The sequence below is a fragment of the Equus quagga genome, chromosome 8, assembly GCF_021613505.1.
Source record: "Equus quagga isolate Etosha38 chromosome 8, UCLA_HA_Equagga_1.0, whole genome shotgun sequence".
Classification (NCBI taxonomy): Eukaryota; Metazoa; Chordata; class Mammalia; order Perissodactyla; family Equidae; genus Equus; species Equus quagga.
In genome coordinates, this window is record NC_060274.1 from 90683843 (window position 1) to 90706028 (window position 22186).

The 22186-nt window shown below is 34.8% G+C and overlaps 1 protein-coding gene across 3 annotated transcripts in view; it reads left to right on the forward strand.

The window, feature by feature from the left end:
* The window catches only part of ANLN (anillin, actin binding protein), a 59919-nt gene that overhangs the window by 21043 nt on the left and 16690 nt on the right, over positions 1-22186 (forward strand). Inside the window, exons 8-21 of one of the 3 annotated variants that reach the window (XM_046669817.1) lie at positions 2079-2208; positions 5352-5462; positions 6196-6434; positions 7685-7830; positions 8116-8263; positions 8899-9034; positions 9958-10140; positions 11684-11810; positions 12460-12508; positions 12600-12656; positions 13272-13310; positions 13575-13596; positions 14521-14633; positions 15829-15882. In XM_046669817.1, coding sequence (XP_046525773.1) covers positions 2079-2208; positions 5352-5462; positions 6196-6434; positions 7685-7830; positions 8116-8263; positions 8899-9034; positions 9958-10140; positions 11684-11810; positions 12460-12508; positions 12600-12656; positions 13272-13310; positions 13575-13596; positions 14521-14633; positions 15829-15882 — 1554 coding nt within the window. The remainder of the gene's footprint in view (positions 1-2078; positions 2209-5351; positions 5463-6195; positions 6435-7684; positions 7831-8115; positions 8264-8898; positions 9035-9957; positions 10141-11683; positions 11811-12459; positions 12509-12599; positions 12657-13271; positions 13311-13574; positions 13597-14520; positions 14634-15828; positions 15883-22186) is intronic. The other 2 variants (XM_046669818.1, XM_046669819.1) reach the window with 2 other exon arrangements.

The window sequence follows — 22186 nt, forward strand, 5'->3', positions numbered from 1 at the left end:
AAGAACATGGTCTGGTAGGAATTCTTGAGTAAGCGAGATTGGAGGTATGGTTAGAGTGGGACATTTGAATTTAGGATTTCAGGGAATAAACAGATATCAGGTGATGGCTGAATTGGAGTTGTGGTGAAGGTCTTTGGAATTGAAGTGTTTATGCAACTGAGAGGCTAAGATGTTGTTTGGAAAGTACTTGTGGCTACTGATGTCACCCAGCTGATGGCAGGTCTTGGACTAGAGAAGAAATGAGATAGGGAGTGCAGTCTAACCAGATGGCGTGAGCCTCAGAGGAACAGGAGTTTTTAAAAGAGGATTACTAACAGCATGGAACCGTTAGTAGAGACCGGAGAGGAGGCTGTCCCTCACGTTGTCAGGGTTTAGGAGAGAGAAACACCTTTGTTTCAGAGGGTTGTAGGGCAAGTCCTGTCTTCACAAGAAAGCCAGGTTTCTAATAGGGCTAGAGAGTAGAAGGAATATTTAGTGAAGAGTATGAGGTTGTAGAGGAGTTTGTTTACCATGGAAGAGGGTCGTTTGGATACTAAAGTGTTTTTGGAGAGGATGATAAAGTGGGGAGTTTGACTTATGGGAGAGAAAGCAGAGCAGTATGCGGATGAGACTAACGGAAAAGACGGAAATAATAAGGTGTCACAATAGTTAATATTTATTGAATGCCTACAATATGCCAGGCCCCTGATGGGCACTTTTTAAAATACATTGATCATTTAATTCTCACAATAATGCTAAGTTCAGCAATAATCCCCCTTTTTCCGGGGGAGGGACTAAGGCTTAGGGAGGTAAATCACTCGTCCAAGAATGGCACACTGGTAAGTGGTAAAACCAGGGGTTTTAACTAGACCTTCTGACCCCAGAACCTTCTCCTTTAACCCCTACATATTTATTCTTGGGCAGTGATCCACAGTTAAAGGATATGGGGCTTAGTGAGTTTATCTGGCGTTATGTTTCAAAGCTATGATTTAAGTCATTGAGATTGAGTGTAGTTGCTTTCTATTACTGCCGTAGTCATTCTTCCATTTACTCAACAAATGTTTGATGCCTACTGTCTACAAAGCACAGGAGCTTTTGACTCTCAAGGTATACCCAGCCCATTCTTCTCACTTCTGAGATGGACTTGCCCTATCTTCTTCCTCCCCTCCTCAAACTTCTTGCCTACCCTTAAAACAGTCTGCAGCACAGGATGTAATAGTCTGCTTTGTGTTTGTACATCAAAAGCTTCTTCTAACTTGAGAGACAGTATAGTCTACAACTGGCTCTGGAACAAGAATTCCTGGGTTTGTAAACTGAACCCCCCAGTTCCTAGCTGTGTGTGGAGGTTACTTAACTCCTCTGTGTCTCCGTTTCTTATCTGTAAAATGGAGATAATAGTACCTAACTTATAGGGTTATTGGGAGGATTAGGTGAGACAATAACGTAAGTGCTTAGAAAGGTGGCTGGCACATATTAAGCTCTATGTAAATATTAGTTGCTGTTACTCTTATTCTCAGTCTTGTCTGATTATTTTAACTATTGCTTTAATCATAAAACTTCTTCCAAAACAAACAATGAATGTTTCTCTTCCATAGCCTTGTGAATGATTAAAAAAGACTCAGGGAATTTTTTTCCCTTCTCTCTTCCTTTCTTTCCTTCTGATTCATTTTGTCCTTTGTTTTCTTTGCCTTTTACCCTTTGAGTAACTGGTAAGTGAAATCCTGATGTAGGAACTCTCACTAGATTTTCTAGGTGTGGGATGAGATACATGACGTAGGGGGAATTGTTTTCCCCACGTGTAGCTTTCGCTTGAATTAATTTATCTAAAGCTGAACTCTGATGCGAATTTTTATTCTCTCTTGCCTCCTAGTCTCTAATAAAAAAGATTTTACATCCTAGGAATTAACAAGAATATGAACTAGCGCTGAGGGCTTTTTGTGTTCTAAACATGGCTGGGTCCTTTCACGTACATTATCTTTTTTGTTCTGAGGAAGCTTATATAAAATAATGACTCTTGTTTGTTTTATTTAATAACCTGTAAAACGACAAAATCTATAGTTTTGAGAAATAATGTTTATCTCTTCATTTGCTTTTTGCAGGAAATTCACTGTCAGAATACTCCCCTCAAAAAACATCAAGTTATTTCAAATACCCCATCACTTCCAATAACAGAAAAGGTGACAGAAAATCAGACACCAGCCAAACCTTCCAGTACAGAACCTACAGTAGGTCAGTGTTTTCTATTTCTGCTTCACTTAAAATGTAGCTTTCAGGCTACCATAGTTTTGGAAATTGGATTGGAAAGCAGAAATGCTGCTCTCTTGTAAAAAGATAGATTCATTTCTTAATTTCCACTCACTTTTTCATTTCTAGCCATGTAATGTGCTTCTTTCCTACCCTTTTCCAGAGTGAGAACTCATACTCTTGATGAGAGTGTAAATTACTACAACTTTTCTTTGGAGAAAAATTCGGTAATATCTATTGAATTTGTAAAGCGTGCATGCTCTCTAGTTCAGCTTCTCTACAAGTGATTCCATGAGTTGAATTCTTAGAACTAGTGAACAAAGATGTATGGACAAGGAGATTAATTGTAGCCCCATTTGTAATAGTAATAAGATTTAAATGACCTAAATGCCCACCAGCAGAAGACTGTTAAAATAAATTGTGCTAAAACCATGTAATTGTGTATTATATAGCTACTTACAAGAATAAGGTAGCTTTCTCTGTAATGACATTTAATATATCATAGACAGTTAAAAATTTTTTTTTTATTTTTTAAGATTATGGTAAAAAACACGTTACTATAATTTACCACCTTAACAATTTTTAAATGCACAGTTCAGTAGCGTTAAGTATATTCATATTGTTGTGGAACAGATCTCCAGAACTTTTTCATCTTGCAAAACTGAAACTCTATACCCATTAAGCAACAACTTCCCATATCGCCATCTCCTCAGGCCCTAGTAACCACCATTCTCCTTTCTGTTTCTATGAATTTGACTAGTTTAGATAACTCATACAAGTGCAATCATATAGTATTTGTCTTTTTGTGATTAGCTTATTTAATTTAGCATAACGTCCTCAAGGTCCATCCATGTTATAGCATGTGACAGGATTTCTTTCCTTTTTTAAAACTGAATGATATTCCATTGTGTGTATATACCACATTTTGTTTACCTATTATCTGTCAATTGACATGTGGTCTGCTTCAACTTCTTGGCTATTGTGAATAGTGCTGCAGTGAACATGGGTGTGCAAATATCTCTTTGAGACTCTGCTTTCAATTCTTTTGGATATATATCTAGAAGTTGGATTGCTGGATCATATAGTAGTTCCATTTTTAATATTTTGAGGAGTCATCATACTGTTTTCCATAGCAGTTGCACCATTTTACAGTCTTATCAACAGTGCACAAAGGTTCCAATTTCTCCATATCCTTGCCAACACTTGTTATTTGCTGTTTTTCTGATAGTAGCCATCCTGAAGGGTGTGAGATAATAGACCATTGTGATTTTGATTTTCATTTCTGCTATGATTAGTGATGTTGAGCATCTTTTTGTATGTTGTTGGCCGTTTGTATGTCATCTTTGAAGAAATGTCTATTCAAATCCTTTGTGCATTTTTTAATCAGGTTATTTGATTTTTTGTTGTTGAATTGTAGGAGTTCTTTATATATTCTGAATATTAACTCTTTATCAGATATAGGTTTTGCAGATATTTTCTCCCATTCCATAGGTTGCCTTTCCACTCTATTGACTGTCCTTTGATGCACAGAAGTTTTTAAATTTGATGTAGGCCCATTTGTCTACTTTTGCTTCTGTTGCCTGTGCTTTTGGTGTCATACCCAAGAAATCATTGGCAAATCCAAGGTCATGAAACCTTTCCTCTGCTTTCTTCTAGGGGTTTTATATTTGTGAGTCTTACATTTAGGTCTTTAATCCATTTTGAGTTAATTTTTGTATAAGATGTCAGATAAGGGTCCAGCTTTATTCTTTCACATGTGAATATCCAGTTTTTTTTTAACACCATTTGTTGAAGAGACTGTCCTTTTCCCATTGAATCATCTTGGCAGCCTTGTCAAAAATGATTTGACCATGTATGTGAGATTTTCTTTCTGGGCTCTCTACTCTATTCTGTTGGCTTATATGTCTGTCTGTATGCAAGTATCATACTGTTTTGATTACTATAGCTTTGTAATATATTTTGAAATCAGGAAATATCAGTCTTCTAACTTTGTTCTTTTTCAAAATTATTTTGGAAATCCAGGGTCCCTTGAAGTTCCATATGAAGTTTAGGATAGACTTTACTATTTCTCCAAAAAATACTGTTGAGATTTTGATAGGAATTGCATTGAATCTGTAGATTGTTTTGAGTAGTATTGATATCTTAATAATAAGTCTTCCAATGCATGAACGTGGGATGTCATTCCATCTATTTGTGTCTTCTTTAATGTCATTCAGCAATGTTTTGTAGTGTTCAGTGTACAATTCTGTCACCTCCTTGTTTAGATTTATTCCTAAGTATTTTATTCTTTTTGATGCTATTGTGAATGGAATTGTTTTCTTAATTTCCTTTTCAGATTGTTCATTGTTAGTGTATAGAAATGCAACTGGTTTTTGTGTGTTGATTTTATGTCCTGCATCTTTGATGAATTTATCAGTTCTAGCAGGTTTTTGTGAAATCTTTAGAGTTTTCTATATATAAGATCATGTCATTTGTGAACAGAGATAATGTTATTTCTTCTTTCCAAATTTGGATATGTTTTATTTCTTTTTCTTGCCTATTCCTCTGACTAGGACTTCCAAAGCTATGTTGAATAGAAGTGGTGAGAGTGGGCATCCTTGCCTTGTTCCTGATCTTAGAGAAAAAGCTTTCAGTCTTTTGCATTGAGTATAGTGTTAGCTGTGGGCTTTTCATATATGGCCTTTATTATGTTGAGGTAGTTTCCTTCTATTGCTGATTTAAGTGTTTTTGTCGACACTTTTTTTTTAAGTGAAAAACAAATTGCAGAACAGCATGTATGGTATGATCACCTTCTAATAAAACAAAATCATATACACATATGTATACGGGGGTGGAGGGACTGGAAGAACCAACAATAACCTCATAATACTGGTGTCCCCTTTCTCTTAGTGGGGAGGAAGGGACAGATGGGAAAGTTAAGAGAGGACAGGTGTTTTGGGAGATTCTCTACTTTATACATTTCTAGATTTGAAATGCATAGCTTCATAATCAGAAAAAAAGATACATAAGATTCCTTAACTGAAAAATTCTAGGTTCTTATATACATATAAATGTAAATATATATAATAAAAATATATATATATAAATATAAATATATATAAATATGACTTTTCTTAAATTTTCTTTAGGTTTCACTGAATGTGAAATGACGAAGTCTAGCCCTTTGAAAATAACATTGTTTCTAGAAGAGAAAAAGTCCTTAAAAGTAACATCAGACCCCAAGATTGAGCAGCAGATTGGTTAGTTTTTTATTCTTTATTTCTTATTAACTCTAGACACACTATAGGAAATAATATATTGGTAGAAGCACATATTCAAATATGCAGTGTTCTGTATTTCAAAATGTCTTGTGGTTTTATAATACTCTTATTTTTAAAGGAAGAAATACTCCAGCTTCCACAAAGATATAGTACTGTTAACAGTTATCTTTAGGTCACAGACCGCTGTGAAAATCTGATTAAGGCTATCACTCCACTTTCACAGGGAAAGGAAATGTGCTGCCCTTCCACTCTCTGCATATACTATTTGAGGAATTAGTGGCCCTTGAAGCTTATTTGTGAACCCTGCCCTAAATAATGTTAATATTTAACATCATTATTATTGACTGCCTTGTGAAAAGGCAGCTCCCAACAACAGAAAAAGAGTTATTTGAAAGAACGTTTTTTGTAAGTCTGAAGCTTTGGGCTATTAGCCTGCAGTTTGAGTTCTTAATATTCTTTCTTAAACCCAAAGCATTGAATCAGCTTTTGATAGTTCCAACCTTCATTGCTTAGAAAATGTTACTGGAACTTTGAAAATTATTTTGATTTCATGTATTAGTAATATATGATTATTTTTTTGTTTAGGAGATGCTTTTTCTTGAGCTTTTTTTCCAATTTACTTAGTAAGCATATGAATGTTAGATCTTCTCTGCTATCCCTTTAATTCTTAAAGGTCTGAATCACAGTATTCACCTGTTGAAATATTTTTCAGAAGTGGTACGTGAAATTGAGATGAATGTGGATGATGATGATGATATCAATAGTTCAAAAGTAATTAATGACATCTTCAGTGATGTCCTAGAGGAAGGTGAACTAGAAGTGGAAAAGAGACAAGAGGAGATGGATCAAGCAGAAGCAGAAAGCAGTGAAGAACAGGAGGATGCACTGAATATCTCCTCAATGTCTTTGCTTGCTCCGTTAGCACAGACAGTTGGTGTGGTAAGTCCAGAGGTAAGAAAAGACTAAATGTAAACAGACCCAGGACATAAAGGAACTAAATAGTATTGGGATCTCCTTTTGTTTTAGTTGGTACATGGGGATTTGGCGCTCTGTAGCCAGAGAGATTTTGCAAACCTGATGTTAATTCTCTTAAAAGAGAGCTTAAAACTCGTTAGTGGTTTCCTGTTGACCTTAGATAAAATCCAACCTCTAACATGGCTTAAAAGGCCAGACATTTGGGCTCAAATCCCAGCTCTGCCATTTACTGATGTTTATTGATTAGGTTATTTAACTTCTTTGCCACAGTTCCCTCATCTGTTAAATGAGATTAAAAATAGTACCTATATTGGGCCGACCTTGTGACGCAGCAGTTAAGTTTGCACGTTCCACTTCTCGGCGGCCCGGGGTTCTCAGGTTCAGATCCTGGGTGCGGACATGGCACCGCTTGGCAAAAGCCATGCTGTGGTAGGCGTCCCACATATAAAGAGGAAGAAGATGGGCATGGATGTTAGCTCAGGGCCAGTCTTCCTCAGCAAAAGGAGGAGGATTGGCATTAGTTAGCTCAGGGCTAATCTTCCTCAAAAAAAAGTACCTATACCATGGGGTTGATGTGCATATTAAATCATATTAATATACTAGTATTTAGCACCAGACAGATAACTAATATTTATTGAGAGCTAACTACTGTTATTAGCTATCACCCTAAATTCAATAACTGTGGCTTTGTTTGGAAATTGATTTGATAAGAAATTTTTTTTTTTTAAAGATTGGCATCTGAGCTAACAACTGTTGCCAATTTCTTTTTTTTTCTGCTTTATCTCCCCCAATGCCCCTAGTACATAATTGTGTGTGTATATATATATATATATATATTTTTTTTTTTTTAGCTGTGGGTCCTTCTAGGTGTGCTATGTGGGACACCACCTCAGCATGGCCTGATGAGCCATGCCATGTCTGCGCCCAGGATCCAAACCAGTGAAACCCTGGACCGCCGAAGCGAAGCACATGAACTTAACCATTCGGCCTTGAGGCGGCCTCAGAAATATTTTTAGAAAGTGCTGCATGTGTAGATTTCGGCTATCTTTGAACTTTTATTTGTTCATTTACTTTCTATGAATTTATTTTAGATTCCTTTGTTTTTGTGATGAATCAGTTGATTTATTGGATGTTTATTTCCTAGTAATAGAGAAGAATTCATCAGAATTATCATTTAGGATCAGTCATTCATGCAATCTACTAATATCTGACATGCTTCCCTGCAGAGTTTAGCTTCCTCACCTAGCCTGGAATTGAAAGATGCCAGCATAAGTGATGAAAGCCCAAAGCCAGGAAAATTCCAAAGAACCCGTGTCCCTCGAGCTGAGTCTGGAGATAGCATTGGTTCTGAAGATCGTGATCTTCCGTATAGGTAAGGACATTTTTAGAAGGCATTCACTCACAAAGCCTCATGGTTTAGATTGACCTAACAAGTTGTGTTATTTATAATTATATTGTTGTTAATAAGTAATCTGTGTAAAACTTTGGAATAACTTTTGTCAGCCTCTCTTTCACCCAATGGCATTTTCCATTCTGGTGAAGTGTTCAATTCCCGATACGTTTCAATATCAATATCAAATTCTGCTGATGTGTTCAATAGAGGAGAGTGCTTAGTGTGTTGCTGGATTTCTAATAGAGTATAACTTATTTCCTGAAGCATTGATGCATATAGATCTCAAAGATTCAAAGAAACAGAGCGTCCTTCAATAAAGCAGGTGATTGTTCGGAAGGAAGATGTTTCTTCAAAATTGGATGAAAAGAAGAATGCCTTTTCTTGTCAAGTTAATATCAAACAGAAAATGCAGGTATGAACTTATGTGGAAAGGATTTTGGGTTTAAAACGTTTCGTGCATGAGACTGAGCTCCTTGAGGACAAGGGCCCAGCCTTATTCACCTCTGCACCGAGTGACTAGAACGCTGTCTGACTCACTTGGGCTCAGTAAATTGCTCTTGAATTCAGTTTAACTTGAGAAAGTTCTTCTTAATTGGAAAAGTTGGAAGCTTGTTTGATGTTGCTGAAATATTTATTTTTAAACGTTTGTCATAAGTATCCTTAAAGTTTAACTATAAATTAGATGATGGTGAAATGTGAAATTTATTTTACTCTTAGAGGTTCTTTTACACTAAGGAGAGCATTTAAAAAATTACAACATACATGTAATTGAAATAAAATGAATCAGATAATTTCTAAATCCCTACTTTGTTGGACATAGCCCCAATTATGTATGAATTGAAAGTCTTTTCCTATGGAATAATGTTTATAGTTTAATTATTATATCATGTTAAACGTTTTTTGTGCATAGTCTAGAAACTTGAAGAGTGAAACTGTAACATTTTGATTTTATTCCCTGGAAATTTTGGAAATTATCCACTTGGATTAGTTAAGCAAAGATGGTGATTAGAAATGTGACTGTTTTTCTCCTTTCCTTGGTTTCACTAGGAACTCAACAATGAAATAAATTTGCAGCAGACAGTGATCTATCAAGCTAGCCAGGCTCTTAACTGTTGTGTTGATGAAGAGCATGGAAAAGGGTCACTAGAAGAAGCTGAAGCGGAAAGACTTCTTCTAATTGCAAGTATGTGTGATGTACCTGAAACAATTCCAACACAATTTCAAACCAGGAAAACCTCTTTTTGTCTAGTATATTTAGAAAGCTTTAATTTTAGAGAAAGGGCTTTTTCTTGTAATCTGTTTCAGTTGGTCTATTTTTTGTTTCTTTTTTTTTTTTTTAGTGTTTTTTTCTCCAAGTATGTTTTATTTATTTATTTTTACAGATTTTATTTTTTTCCTTTTTCTCCCCAAAGCCCCCCGGTACATAGTTGTGTATTTTTAGTTGTGGCTCCTTCTAGTTGTGGCATGTGGGATGCCACCTTAGCATGGCTTGTTGAGTGGTGCCATGTCTGCGCCCAGGATCCAAACTGGCGAAACCCTGGGCCACCGAAGCGGAGCGCAGGAACTCAACCATTCGGCCACGGGGCCGGCCCCTATTTTTTGTTTCTTATACTTACAAGATTTGTGAAAATGCTACATGTAAAATAAGGCATATTTTACCTGAGAAAGTGAAAGATAGGAAATGCATTTGAAGAAATGTAGTTGTGAAGAGTATGCCAAGAATGGATATATGGATATATTTATATATATACAAACATACACTCTATCTCTGTACCTATTTATTTATGTATAGCTAAAAAAGTCTGTGAGTTTTGTTGTATGTGTATGTGTGGTGATGAATGACAGGGCATATTGGGGTGGACAGATTATACCACACAAGAAAACTGACCGAAAGTTGAAATATTAAATTATAAGGACTTGGTAAACAGATGAGCAATCAACGTTTTACCCAACTGCCTATCACCTGTCTGTATAAAGAAAGAGTTACTCATTTCATCTTTGTTCTCATGTACAATTGCCACATCAGTGCATTTTGTTGAATTGGTCTCATTTAGAAAGAGTTTCAATTTTAGTATTTGAAATAATAACTTGCATATTTTCACATAGCTGAGAAGAGAACACTTTTGATTGATGAGTTGAATAAATTGAAGAGCGAAGGGCCTCAGAGGAAGAATAAGGCTGGTCCCATATCCCAAAGTGAATTTGTCCCATCCAAAGGATCCGTTACTTTGTCAGAAATCCGCTTGCCTCTAAAAGCAGATTTTGTCTGCAGTACAGTTCAGAAACCAGGTATGGTCATTTTTATTTGTATCACTTCTAGATCATAAATGGGAACAAGTAGAGCGTGGATAAAGATGCAGAGTTTGTACCTTGGGTCTTTAGTTCCTTTTATGAGGATATGTGTATAAAAATAACCAGGGGAAAATGTCATATATGGGCTACTGATCCACACGGTAACAAACATAGCTCTAACTGAAAGTAAGGCTCGTTAAACACAACTTTGAACGTAACATATTTTCCTAAGATTAGTTATCCTGATAGTGCAGATCATTCGACTTTCATTAATTAATTTTATTGTGGAAAGTATTGGGACATCTAAAATAACTTATTTTACTTTATTTAAAATTCACCCCATTATAGGGGCCAGCCTGGTGGAGCAGCAGTTAAGTGTGCACGTTCCGCTTCGGCAGCCTGGGGTTTGCCAGTTCGAATTCCGGGTGCGGACATGGCATCGCTTGGCATGCCATGCTGTGGCAGGCGTCCCACATATGAAGTAGAGGAAGATGGGCACAGATGTTAGCTCAGGGCCAGTCTTCCTCAGCAAAAAGAGGAGGATTGGCAGCAGTTAGCTTAGGGCTAATCTTCCTCAAAAAAACAAATAAATAATAAAATTCACCCCATTATAAAAATTTGTTCTGTAAATCCTGAATTACTGGTTGTGGGAGTGAAGAACACCACAGTGTGGATACTTCTATTGAAATTTTATTCCCTTTGCCTCTCTACATTGAATAAGTAAACTTTTCTAAACTATATATTCTACTAAAAATCGTGTATAGGCAAAGTAGATAAAGGAGAATATGGCACCAGGGTCTGAAACCAGGGCAAGGTAATTATAGCAAACTTAATAAAATTACGTTTTATTAAAGTTTGGATTTTTTTAAGCTTCCTTTAATTTTTTTGTGTGAAACATTCTCTTTGAGGGAAAGGAGGGCTAGACATGAGTGAGGAATGAATTTGAGGTACAGGGAAAGTGAAGAATGAGGATCTTTAAAAGTTTAAGCATTGTTGTAGGAATGAGGTGACGTAAGTCCTAATTGTTTCTGTGTTCCGATTTTGGTAGGGTCTGGGCAGAAATCTTTTGGCTATTTAGTATGCACTTTGAGGTATATGGTTATTTAATGACAAATAGTGAAGAAATACTTCATGTTTTTATTCCAGTTTACTTCTGAGCGACTTTCACAGAAATATAATATTTTAATTTCAGTTTTGAAATAACAAGCCATAATTTACCCTTTTGAAGTATATACTATTAGCTAAAGAATTAGGGGTTAATAGGTAAAATTTGCAGTCAGCAGAAATTGAGGGATGTGGAGCGAAGTTATTTCAATTTACATAGTAGGAAGAGACCTTAATGGTGCTTGTTCCAGGATTATGACTGTCTGCTTGTGTCTTGCTTATCTTTTTGTGTCTGGAAAGTTCACTTTAGAAATTTTTAAATAAGATTTATATAAATCAATTGCAGTATTACCTTATTCCTTTGGTCTTCCAGAATGCTGATTATCTAAATCTGATTTTGCTCATGCTTATTATGTAATGTGATTACTTCTTGCAGATGCAGCAAATTACTATTTCTTAATTATACTAAAAGCAGGAGCTGAAAATATAGTAGCCACACCATTAGCAAGTACTTCAAATTCTCTTAATGGGGATGCCCTGACATTCACTACTACATTTACTCTGTAAGTAAATTAGGTTTTTGGTGGTTCAAACACATTTTTCTTTTAATAGAGTTAATACAGTCTAAGCATACAGGTGGCATTTATGATCTTTGAAATGGAGTATGTTCATTCTTTTTATACGGGCAAATAACTCAGTTTTTAATTTATTGGTTTAACTCTTTTATATGTTTCCGATCTTTTCTTTTATTGAGGAACACATTTCTCCCATGTGACTACAGGTATTTAATGTTGTGAAGTGTTAAAAAAAAAAAAAAAATATATATATATATATGAAATCTGGACCATAATTTTTTTATATGCTTTAAATCTCACAATATACTTATATTCAGTCTCAATAAAAGACATTTATATTCAGTGTCACAGATTTATTTTGAAACTAGAGTCAAAATCCAGTTTGAAGAAAAATTACTTTTATTATTGAAGATCCTGAGTTGTAAAATACTAAAGAAAATATTTGACTTTTATTATAGGAAAAAATTAACTTCTTCCCAATTTTTGTATTCTTTAATGGTGTATAACCACATATTGAGTTTAGTTAAAAACACAGAGAATTTCTTTATTCTCAGGGTCTTGTAACAGTATTTGTGGTATCATTTTTAATGGCATAACCTGATATTATTTTCATAGTTTTAATGCTTTATTTTTCCAGACAAGATGTGTCCAATGACTTTGAAATAAATATTGAAGTTTACAGCTTGGTAAGCAGTTAAAGCTTTATAAACTAGCTAATAGTATATTTTTCTTAAAAATCAGATTTTAAGCTAATTATGCTTTGGTTTTTGCGTGTAGGTGCAAAAGAAAGAACCCGCAGGCCCTGATAAGAAGAAAAAGGCATACAAGTCCAAGGTGAGAATGAAAGAAACCCAGTGAAAATGTTATAATCTCAAATAATAGATATCACAGCAGTTTTAATTTATGTACAATTTTTGATGATTATCAAGTTTTTGGATCATTTTTATTCCCCAAATTTCTAGCTACTGTATTTAACAGGTATGAATACTGAAAGTAATCTTAGAGTAATTGTGATCCTAAGTATAAGATACTGATACTCTCAGGCTCAATAGTTCTCTCTATATTTGCTTGACAGCTAACTTTTATTACCGCTTTAAACTTTTCTCAAATCTTTCCTCTGAACTCTCATCTCACTAATGCCTCTAAACCAGTACTTTGGAATGATATGGTTGCTGTGCAGGCAGGCGTAAGGAATAGAACCTCTAGCATGTTTTCCGTCCTTCCTTGTCTTTGCCCTTTTGGTGTTTTTCTATGTCATCATTTAAAAGAATTTTATTTAGCTTTAGCAAAAAAGGAATGTCAGTATGGGTAAAGCCTTAATAAAGGACTCAAGTATAATATATTCATAATTAAGAATTATATTCTATGTGGGAGTATCTCAAGGTTGGTTAGTTTTAAGCTCTGGATCATAATGTTTGATAGGAATTATAATGTTATCTTTTCTTCTAGGCTATTACTCCAAAGCGACTTCTCACATCTATAACCACGGTAAGTAGAAATTTTAAAAAACTGAGCCTCCTTGAGAAATCTTCATTTTACACATATAATTGTAAATTGGTTAACCATTTATAAACCCTCAGCACTTTGGAAATCTTTAAAATATACCAGCGTGGGGGGATCTCTGATATTTACACAGGAAAAAATAATATTTTCTGAAATGTAGTCCTTATAGTGTTAAAGAGTTTTGTATTTAATATTTAAATCTTTGTATCAAATAAAATAACTTATGTTTCTTCACACCTTTTTTTTTAGAAAAGCAGTGTTTATTCTTCAGGTGAGTGGATCTTGAACTATTTGAAACACTAGAGTAAGGAAGAGAACTAATTAATTGCATACTTACACATATAACCATCTTGATTCATGAGTGTCTACCTGAGTCTCCTTTGAATAGTATTTTCTATATGTCCTTTAGTAACATATAAGATTACTGGCCAGAGTAGCATGCTGTCTGGTTGCATCTTTGTCAGATACCACCACAGGCTACAAGTCGTCACGGTCTCCAGCTCTGGCAGGCAGTACACGTGTGATACCTCGCCCCTGACAACTGCAGCAGGCAGCATTGCTCTTCCCCCAGCTTCTCTTGCTCTGTAGGTTTGTTTTGTGCTATCCACACTGTGGAGTTTACTTGTTTTAACTTTACTGATCATGACTTGTGTTGTATCATGTCAGAAAAGGATCTTTCTAGTTCACTGGGAACTGAGGTACCAGTAAGCCAGGAACGCCCTTTTCTAGAATGGCTTTAGGCCTAAATTTTCCAAAGTGGATTAGGATTGAGCTGGTTTCACTCATTTCCTTTGGGCTTTTGGTCTCTTCTTGGCACAAGAGAGTAACTAAGAAACACTGTGCAAATATAGTCTCTGCTGCTAATTATGTCATCCTAGACTGTAGCAATGAAGTCTTTTCATATGTCTTATAGGAAAATTGCTTTTTATGTGTGTATTTTTAGGTTCTGTGTCTTTAAAAATGTCATCGCAAATGTCAGAGTGCCTGTGCCTCGCTTAAGTTAAATATAAAATACTTATCAGTTTTCTTTCATTAGGAAATCTGTTGATTTATTTTCCCCCATATTTAGAGATGGAGGAAAATGAAGCCGTTTTCTCTGTGGCAATTTAATTTCATTCTATTGGAGTGGGTGAGGAATTGTTATTTACACTTATGAGAGTCACTCTGGACTAAACTTCATTTCCTTTTTCTTTAGTTATGGCGAGTCCAGGCGGTCTCAGTGCTGTGCGTACCAGCAACTTTGCCCTTGTTGGATCTTACACGCTGTCATTGTCTTCAATAGGAAACACTAAATTCGCTCTGGACAAGGTAATCCAAATTTATTTATTTATAGAGAAATTTGGTCAATGGAAATTCCCCAGTACTTTCAAGTATTTGAAATCTTTGGCTGAAAATGTATGTTCTTAGAGTTGTACATTTAGCTAGGCATGAGTGTACCTACATGATAAATTTTTTGGTGTTGGAAATATTTTCCCCTTCTATCTTAGTAGTTAAATCTTCAAAGTAATATATACTGGTTCATTCTAAATATCAGTTCTGACTCAAGAAGTATTACTTCTTGCATGTAGATGTTAAGCTTACAGTTTTAAACGTAGTCTCTTGTCCATTTGAACTGATATTTTGAAATGAATAATATTTTATAGATTTAATTTTGACAACATAGGGTAAGATGGGTTAATTTCTTAGAAAAGTCCTCATGAATATAAGGGATTTCCTTCCGTTTCTTTTCCTCCCCAAATTTAAAGCTTCAAAATTCATATTTGCGTAATATGACTATTGAGTACTTTTCTACCATAATGTGATACGATTAAACATTTAACAGCTAACAGAACCATTTTAAGTAGTGAGAAAACTAGAGGCAAAATTTAGTCCTTGGGTTAACTCCTGCTGTATACAGAGGTATTTAAAAATATTATGAGATTTCTATAATCAGAATATAGAGGTGAAAGAATAAAAATTAAGAGGTCTGGTTTCTAGTGTTTGCCCTATTAGTAATTTCCTCTTCAACATTGAGCAAAGTCACTTCATTTCTCTGGAGTCTTGCTTTCTGAGTATAGAATACAGTCATGTGCTGCATAATGAAGTTTCCATCAATGACGGACCACATATGCGATGGTGGTCCCATAAAATCAGTACTGTGTAGCCTAGGTGTGTAGTAGGCTATACTACCTAGGTTTGTGTAAGTACACTCTGTGATGTTCACACAACGATGAAATCGCCTCACGACACATTTCTCAGAACATATCCCTGTCTTTAAGAGACACATGACTGTATTAGGTTACATGAAAACAATCTAACTTTAAAATTCTATGAACCGTCTTTCTTTTAGGTAGACAAAAAATAAACTATATTTGAAATTTTGATTATTGTTAATGCATAAATGTATTTTAACATGTTAATTTAAAAAACTTCATGTAACTTTTTATTTAGTAATTCAGCTAGTTTAACAAGTTGAGTGATCCTGGGTCTTTTTTCTTTTTGTCTTTTATTTTGTTTGTTTTAGATAAATTATGATGTAAAAGAGCGAGAGCTACTGGGCTATATGTTCCAGGAAAAGGTGGCCGTATTTTCTTTGCTTAAAACTAATGAGCTTAAAAATCAATCCTTAATTTTTGGCCCATTTGTATTTGTTTCACTAACCACTCTCATATTTTCGTGTTTATTTTGAATAATTAAGGATGTTATGTAAATTATTCTTTCTTTAGACTCTTGCAGATGCGAATCTTTTTCTTTACTCTCGTGATTCTTTAAAGCTTTCTTTGAAAGGTCTCTATTTTTTTCATGCATGTTTGGTATTTGGGCTTTTTCCCTATATTCTTTTTTCCATGTTATAATTCTTTAAGATTCACTTCAACATTGATTTTCTGGCTACTAAAATGCCAAATTAATAGCTATGTCTAAAATTAAAATTTATTCAATATTGTTGACCTCCCGTATAGTGAAAGAGCTGTTGGTGATGTTTTAAGTAAAAATAGAAAACTTTTATGGTCTCAATTGGCTAATAGGTATGTTGCCATGTAGATGCTGCTTTGTGTATTAATTTTTGAACTAAAATGCATTTAACACTAAAATTATACTTAATATCATATTTTAGAAGATTTTTAAAAAGATTTTTAATATCCTTGTGAAAATCACTTGCAAGCATTTTATGGGTATATAAAAATGCTTATTTACGAAATGCTGGATAGTATTTTTTATTTTAAATTCTTAAAACAAAATTTTCAAATTAGATAAACGTAAGTACTGGGGTTCTGTGAACTGTATTCCTTACTCAGTGTTGTCACATAGCCAATTTCTACCTATGTAAGAATTTTATTAATCTCTAAAATGAAAGAGATTTCAATGATATATCTTAAATATAGACTGTTTGCTCTTTTGAAAATTTTTTTGGCTGCCATTTTACTTTAAAATGTCGCATAAATTAAAAATAAATTACAATATTTCCATTCTCTTAATGATTCCTTTGAAATTATGACTTAAATAGCCAACCACATGATTGAGTGCAGAATTAAATCACTAAATTTAATTGATTGTGTCTAATTCTTCAAATTCTCTTTCTGAGTCAAATACAATACAATTTAGATGTAAAATTTGTCCCAAATGTACTTTTGTGAGTGGCAAGGGGAAGCATGTGTTTGTTCCAATAGCTTGTAGTTGATATAGGAGAATATTTAAAATAATTAAGTTTAGATGTTCTTCAATTTGGTGGAAAATATGGAAGACCTTCTATATTCATATAATTATCCTATTTAATTAACTTTGAGAGAGTAGACAAGTCTCCCATATCCTATCAGAGACCGTCGGTAGAAAGGAGAGTTTGCTTATTTTACTGGTGCCTTGACCAATAATACAACAGTCGTGGGGGTTCTCTCTGAGATCCCCTTCAGGATGGAATTGCTTCTGAGATTAACCCAGGCTGTTTGCTTTACAGATTTAGTATGCCTCTAACAGCGGATTGCCTTTTTGTTTGAGGTTATCAATATCTGACATAAAGTTTGGCATCCTGGAATTTAAATTACGATCAATAAGTCACAGACTCTCAAATATTGTCTTTGAATAGAGAATCCAAAATAGTCATAGGTTTCATTATGCTTGTATGGATAAAGGGAGAAGGACATCCCACAGTTCATCCTGACTTAAAGAAATCTCGTAGGTATTTATACCTTCCAGGAAATAGAGATGTCAATTTAAATAACATTAGGGCCAATAGTTACGAAGTAAAACAACCAATTAGTGTTGTAGAATTTTGAGGTTATACGAAGAGTGATTAGACCTTCTAGTGTGCCCAAAGCTGTTCTGGTTTATGCCTGTTGGCCTGGTATAATTATTAAGTACACCTTTCTCTCTCAGAAATATCCCAGTGTATAAAAACTTACACAGTCACCCCAGTTATAGGTCACATTTTACAGTTCTTAACAATAATCTTTGAGCTGCGGATATCTTAAAAGACCCATTTGTTAAAAAGAAAATAGAATAGGATCATACATTTTCACACTCAACAGTGGGTAGTAATATTGGCTCTTTTGTGAATATTATCAATTCACTTCTTCAGGAAAAGCTTCTAACCAAGAATATTGTCTCCTTTTCACAGCTGTAGAGTAAGAGGGGACATTTTCTTCTCATCTTTCTGAGATTCTTTTTACCAGCAGCATTCTCTGCGCTAAACAATGAAATTCTATTAGTTAGCATCAAGAGCCTAAGGAACTTAAAACTGACAATGTGGAAAAGAAAAAAGCAAGAGAATTTATGACAAATACAATAATGAGGCATGTGATGTTTTGATTCCATATTATGGATGCCTTTTAAATTTAGAAAATTGGAGGTTTGTCTCATGGAATTAGTCTATTGAAATCTATACATTTTGCCCAAGAATTCCCCCTTTAACTTTTCTTTACTGTGTTGGAGGACTCAATTTTCAGAAACTATCCTTACAATAAAAACTTTCAAATTTAAACTGAACTAAGATTATTCCAAGTAGGATGTCATTCTTTTTCATTAGGCAGAAGGAATGACAGACAATAGCATCCTCCTTTCTCTCTTGACCCAGAAGTCAATATCACTTTACATACATATATGTTGCCATTTTACTTTAGTGATGCAACCTCTCCAATTGAAGTTTTTTTTATATTTGTAGTCTTTAATTCAAATTCAAAACCAGTTTAAATATATCACATATAAAAGCAGCTTTTATAATTTAAAAGATACTTTTGACATGAGGTGTCTTCATTAAGTGTGAATATGTTGATAAGAATGATTTACTTAAAAATATTTCTTATGTGAATGTTTTCAATGCTAGATAGAAAGCATGATTTTATTTGGAAGAAAATATCAAACCCCTGAACATCCAACCAGTAAGAGCTACATTGTCTCACTTTAGGCACTTAGTTTTTTATGTTCATGTATTTTAAAGCTATGCTATTATTGGTGCATAGGTATTTAAGATTATTGTATCTTCTTGATGAATTGTTCACTTTATCTCTGATAATATTCTTTATTTTAAAGTCTATTTTGTCTGATCGTAATAGAGTCACAACAGCTTTCTTATGACTAGTGTTCATATGTAATATCTCTTTCTATTGTTAATCTCAACCTGTGTCCATATGTCAAATTTGTGTCTTATAAACATATTTTATGGTCATATTTTGTTATCCAGGATGACAGTCTTTTGGCTTTTTATTGGAGTGTTTAGTCCATTTGTATTTAATGCAATACTAATATGGTTGGGTTTAGTCTACCATAAGAGCAGGCAAACTTATAGCCCGCAGGCTCATGGCCTGGTTTTTTGTTTTTTTTTTTTTAATTAACATCTTATATTAGTATGGTACATGTATCACAATTAATATTAATAAACCAATATTGATGTATTATAGTTAATTAAAGTTCAGCAGCCTGTTTTTTGTAACTAAAGTGTTCGACACGCAACCATGGCCATTTGTTTATGAACAGGCATACCTCGGAGATATTGCAGGTTCAGTTCCAGACCACTGTGATAAAGCAAATATTGCATTTAAAAAGCTACAATGGCAGAGTTTAATAGTTATGACAAAGACTACATGGTCTGCAAAGTCTTAAATATCAACTATCTGAGCCTTTTCAGAAAAAGTTCACAAACCCCTGGTCTGCCATTTGGTTGTTTGTTTTCTATTTGTCTCATCTATTTTTTGTCCCTTTGTTTTTCCTTTCTTGTCTTGTTCTGGATTAATTGAGTATTTTGGTAACATTTTTCTCTCCTCTGTTGGTTTTTTAGCCATACATCCCCATGTTCTTTTTCACTTATTGCTAAGTATTACAATATGCATCCTTATCCTATTACAGTCTGTCTTGAAATTCTATTATTTCACTTCGTATACCTTAGAACAGTTAGAACCTTGCAACAGTATAATTCCGTTTGCCCACTCCATTATATTTTACTTCTACTCTTATTATAAACCCCACAATGCACTGCTGTTACTTTTGCTTTAATCAGTTTTTTAAAAGAAATTTTAAAATATATTTTAAAAAGTTGTCCTTTATATTTACCATATCTTTCTTTCTTTCTTTTTGCTGAGGAAGATTTGCCGTGAGCTAACGTCTGTTGCCAGTCTTCCTCTTTTTGCTTGAGGAACATTTGCCCTGAGCTAACATCTGTGCCAGTCTTCCTCTATTTTGTATGTGGGTTGATACCACAGCATGGCCTCTGACACATGGTGTAGGTCCGCACCTGGGAACTGAACCCCAGCTGCTGAAGTGGAGCATGCCAAACTTAACCACTAGGCTGTGGGTCTGGCCCTATATTTACCATTTCTGATGTTCCTCATTCCATCTTGTAGATCTAGGCTTCCATCTGCAATCACTGCCTTCTCAGGAAGAACTTTATTATTTCTTGTAATATAAGTCTGCTGGAAATGGATTCTCTAGCTTTTGTTTGTCTAAAAATGTCTTTACATTGCCTTAATTTCTGAAGGATATTCTCATTGGATATAGACTTTCTGCCCTGTTCTCTCTTTGTTCTGGGACTCCAGTTAAATGTATGTTAAACTGTTGGCTATTTTTCTACAGGTCTATAACATTCTTTTTGGTTTTTATTTCTATTTTTCATTGTGTTTTGTTTTGGATCACTTCTGTTTACCAGTCTTTGAATTCACCCATCTTTTTTTCTGATGTGCTCAGCTTCCTTAACCCATCCAATGAATTATTTGATTCAAACTTTTTTTAATTCTAAAATTTTCATCTGGATCTTTTTTGTAGCTTCCATTTCTCTGTTGAAATTCTCCCTCTTACCCATTTTTGTTCAGCTTTTTCTCCAATTTCTTTAATAAATTATGAATGTCCTTGTTTGGTAATTCTACCATCTAGATCATCTGTGGATCTGCTCTTGACAGGGTGTTGTTTTGTTTTCTCTTGATTATTGGTCACCTTTTCCTGCTTTTTTATATCTTGTAATTTTTAAATTGTGGGACAGATGTTATGTTATGAAAGAGCAGTAGAGACTGAAGTAGGTAGTAATGACTCACCCTTTTGTCTCTCAGACACTTTGGATAGGAGCCCGTCTCTTTGATATAATCAGAAGTTGAGCTGAGATGGGGTTTTAGTTAGTTTGGGTTCTTGCTTCAAATACCTTGACAGTGAGGTTAAGCCCCACCTTTTTAGCAGAACTTTGAGATCTAAGTTCTCCAAGTCTACAAGATTTCTTTCTGCTTTCCAGACCTTCCTTCGACTTGTGGTACTAGCACTTACTCAGCAAAATTCTTGAGGGGAGGTAATTGGCCGGTTGGGAGGGTTTAGCTCTGCCTCTGGGCTCATCAAGATGCTCATGCTCATCTACTTAGCCGTGCTCAGCTGTTAAATACTTAACTGGTTTCTCCTTTTCCCTGCAAAATTCATTGCCTATGGCCAGCTTACTACTCTGCCAGTCCTTGCTCCCAGGGAATGAATTGGTTGCCAAGTTGGCTTACCAAGGAAGGACACATTTCTTACTGAATTTTGTCCATTTAATCTTTTTGTTTCCACAGCTCTTTGATGACTTTAAGGAAAATAAGATTTTCTTAGTTTATCCATTGTTTTCTTATTGTTACAGTAGAAATGGTGGTCTTTTTTTGCAGGGTAAGATTCGCCCTACACTAATATCTGTTGCCAATCTTCCTCCTTTTTTTCTTTTTCCCCCAAAGCTCCAGTAAATAGTTGTGTATAGTTGTAAGTTCTTCTTGTTCATGTGAGCCACTGCCACAGCATGGCTACGGACAGACGAGTGCTGTGGTTCTGAGCCCAGGAACGGAACACAGGCCGCCAAAGCAGAGCATGCCAAACTTTAACCACTAGGCTATCAGGGCTGGCTTGAAATAGTGGTCTTTTGTGGCCTTTCACATCCTAATTGGAAGTGGAATGCTGAGCATGTACTGGAAGTAGAACTCCATTCTGTGTATCCCTCTTACCACGCACACTGGGATAGATTTAATGGACAGAATTTAGGTATACTTTTCTGTGTCTCTCTGTAGCTAGCAAATGAGCTGTGATTGGGGGTGAAGAGTCATTACATCATGGCAGTAATGGCATCTTGTGTGGATTTAGGCCATTCCATATTCTTCATATTGAACTTAAACAAGTCTTCTTCAGATAGATTTCAATGTTGGCTTTCACTGCTAGGTCAATGTTTGCATCTTTCTACCCTCTCTGTAATGTGGACTTGTATTGGATGTGGGGTCCTCAATTTTGGAAATCTGCCTGGAAGTAAAATGGCACAAACATTCAATGAAAATTATTATCATTAAATATATTAGCTCTATGTTATATACATTATAGGGCAACTTTATTGTTTATCTATATATAACCTGCCAGGTAATTATTACTCAGATAGCTTTTGTTCTTTTGGGGTAAATTTATGT